Genomic DNA, 516 nt, shown 5'->3' with positions numbered 1-516 from the left:
AGTTCCGGGGTGAAGGACGGCTGGTCCTCGCTTACGACGGCAAGAACGATCGGTTTGCAGAGACATCAGAGACCGGAGCCGATATCGACATCACAGGCCTCTATGAAACCGGAAACGCATCTCTGGTTCTGGAAGAATCTCAAGTGAGACACTCAGGAACCTACATCTGCACGGTGTATCTTCCTCACCTGCTGGCTCAGGTAGCCGTGGACCTGGAGATAGTTGGTGAGATGCTTGTACACTTCAATTATGAATATGATACTGTAGCCACCTTGTTTGTCAGCTGCATATTATATTACACTACAGTTATATACTGAATATTAATCAGTACCTGTTTTCTTTCCAGAGCCTCCATCTCTCTCCATCTACCCGTCTCCTCTCCCTCTGCTGGTTCCTGGGCAGGTGCTGGTGGTTCAGTGTGAGGCGTCTGGTTTTAATCCTCACACTCTGGATCTGAGCTGGGAGTTCAGCGGGGCAGACGGGACGTCCCGCTCTCTGGGTCAGGGCAGTGTAACG

General features: G+C 51.2%; 1 protein-coding gene across 1 annotated transcript in view; it reads left to right on the top strand.

Annotated features, from left to right (window-relative positions):
- The window catches only part of LOC107575754 (tapasin-like), a 9319-nt gene that overhangs the window by 7282 nt on the left and 1521 nt on the right, over positions 1-516 (top strand). Inside the window, exons 2-3 of the mRNA XM_016262089.1 lie at positions 3-225; positions 347-510. Of these exons, the coding sequence (XP_016117575.1) occupies positions 3-225; positions 347-510 (387 nt within the window). The remainder of the gene's footprint in view (positions 1-2; positions 226-346; positions 511-516) is intronic.

This window comes from Sinocyclocheilus grahami, unplaced genomic scaffold (assembly GCF_001515645.1).
Source record: "Sinocyclocheilus grahami isolate Dianchi unplaced genomic scaffold, SAMN03320097.WGS_v1.1 scaffold2868.1, whole genome shotgun sequence".
Taxonomy (NCBI): Eukaryota; Metazoa; Chordata; class Actinopteri; order Cypriniformes; family Cyprinidae; genus Sinocyclocheilus; species Sinocyclocheilus grahami.
This window is presented reverse-complemented; position numbering and strand designations above follow the sequence as displayed.